We start from the raw sequence: 2,474 nt of genomic DNA on the forward strand, positions 1-2,474 counted from the left end.
GTTTTTTTATATGACAAAATAATTAATATAAAAGATAATTATTTTTATTTATGTAAACATTACGTAATTAAATGCACTTGTAAAATTATTTTATATTAACAATGCATGAAATTTAAATTTAAAAGATTTTCATGTATATAGTAATCTGAGGCTAATTAAAAGATAATAATAATGTTATAGGGATGTGATGCTTCAGTGTTGCTAGATGACACAGCAAATTTCACTGGTGAGCGATCTGCTTTACCGAATAGAAGCTCTCTGAGGGGTTTCAATGTTATAGAGAACATTAAATCCGCACTTGAGTTTATTTGTCCTGGAGTTGTTTCTTGTGCTGACATTCTCGCCGTTGCTGCAAGAGATTCAGTTGTTGCCGTAAGTATCTACATTATTTTTGTTGCTTAATAATATACAAATATTAATTAATTTTTACTTTATATATATATATAGTTGGGTGGAACTTGGTGGGACGTGAACTTGGGGAGAAGAGACTCAAGAACTGCAAGTCTAACAGATGCTAATAACGACTTACCTGCTCCTTTTTTGGACCTTGGTAACATTATCACTGCTTTTAGTAACAAGGGTTTCACAGTTCAAGATATGGTTGCCTTATCAGGTAACTCAATCTTTGCTTCGCATGTTATTTTTCGGTAAATAAATGTTAGAGAGACAAAAAAAAATTTAAATTTTTTTATAGCAATAATTAATAAATATTAAATAAGATAAATTTGAGTAGTTTTAATTTTTAACTGATTTTTTTGTTTCTCAAATATTATTGTTATTTTATTAATTTTTAATGTATATTTTATATTCTAATATGTATGATTAATTTAGTAACTAGGGTTGTGTGCAAAAAAGAAGTTAATAAATTAATATAAAGTCAATAAAAACATATAATATTTCTCTTATTTTTCAGGTGCTCACACAATAGGGAAAGCACGTTGTACAAATTTCAGATCAAGGATTTACAACGAAACCAACATAGATCCCTCTTTTGCGAAATCCATGCAAGAAATTTGTCCAATTTCAGGTGGTGGCAACAACTTAGCGTCTTTGGATGTTAGCACTACAATTGATCAATTTGACAACAGATATTTCACAGATTTAGTGAATAAAAAGGGTCTTTTGCATTCGGACCAAGTACTCTTTAATAACGGTTCCACAGATTCACAAGTTCAAAATTATGTGAACAATCCAACTCTCTTCCAAACTGATTTTGCTAAGGCAATGGTTAAGATGGGACAACTTAGCCCACTAATTTCACCCAATGGTGAGATTAGAAAGCAATGTAGTAGAGTCAATTGAGTTATTACTTAACAAAATCAGCAATCAATTTTTAAACAAAACTCATCAGATCTGTAATGAAATAGTCTTTTGTTTGTCGAGTTAAAAGATAACGTGAGAATTTAAAAAAAAAAAAATTGGTGTTTTGAAATTAAATAAATTATTTTTGTGGGTGTATAAATATTTGTATGTCTTTTAAGTATGTTCAATATATGTTTTAAAAATATTTGCAACCACTATTATCTTTATTTTATGATATCTAAAATTAACTTAGATAAAATTTTAAGAATTATATTAGTGGTTGTAAATATTTGAGGTTGATTATTGTTATTGATGTATACCTTGTGAAGTATTAAATAATTATGAGACGAATATTATTTACCGTTACATGTCTGTATTTTTATAATTTGATTGAGTAAAAAATTATATTTGTCTTGTGATTGTCCTTGTTATTACATACCTATTATGAATTGTTCTAGAGACTAGAGTAGTTACAGGCTTTATAGCGTGAATAAAATAATAAACCATTTCTCAGTTATTAATTACCTTGGTCAACTAGCAAGGATACAATATAGTTCAATGCTGTGGTAATATTATAATAGAAAGTAATACTAAGGAGTTAATTTTTTTATAGTTAACATCAGTTAATTTTTTAAAAATTAAATTTGTTTATCTTATATTCTAGATTTTATTATATTATAAATCTTAATTTTAAATTATAAATTTTAAAATAAACTTAATTAATATTAACTAACTAAAAATTAGTTCTTTATACTTTTTCTTTTCATCTTCAACTCCTTTTCTTGGTCAATTGCTACAACGAAGAATTTGTGATTACACCGATTTTTAGTTTTATATACACTCGTTAAAGAACCAAAAGTTGAATAAAGGTGACAAGATCGTATGTCCTAACTGGCTTATACTGTTCTTTAACAAATTATAAGCATAACCATAATATTTTAATTTGACGCAGTAATTTTTTTGACTTGTTCTGAATTTCTGATAGGGGAATGGGAGAGTTACCTTGTCACGTCTCTTATATTTTCATGTTTTAAAATCCAGTTATTAACTTATTGTGTACTCGAAATTTAAAACATGCTTTGTTTTAGTATATAAAATAAAATAATACTAAAAAATTAAAAATTTCAATTAATATTAGCTAATTTTTTAAAATTATTTTATTTATCTTAAAT

General features: G+C 26.4%; 1 protein-coding gene across 1 annotated transcript in view; it reads left to right on the top strand.

The window, feature by feature from the left end:
• The window catches only part of LOC107628505 (cationic peroxidase 1-like), a 2,289-nt gene extending 577 nt beyond the window's left edge, over nucleotides 1–1,712 (top strand). Inside the window, exons 2-4 of the mRNA XM_016331150.2 lie at nucleotides 181–372; nucleotides 448–613; nucleotides 914–1,712. Of these exons, the coding sequence (XP_016186636.1) occupies nucleotides 181–372; nucleotides 448–613; nucleotides 914–1,302 (747 nt within the window). The 3' untranslated portion in view covers nucleotides 1,303–1,712. The remainder of the gene's footprint in view (nucleotides 1–180; nucleotides 373–447; nucleotides 614–913) is intronic.

This window comes from Arachis ipaensis, chromosome B02, assembly GCF_000816755.2.
Source record: "Arachis ipaensis cultivar K30076 chromosome B02, Araip1.1, whole genome shotgun sequence".
In the NCBI taxonomy this organism is placed as follows: Eukaryota; Viridiplantae; Streptophyta; class Magnoliopsida; order Fabales; family Fabaceae; genus Arachis; species Arachis ipaensis.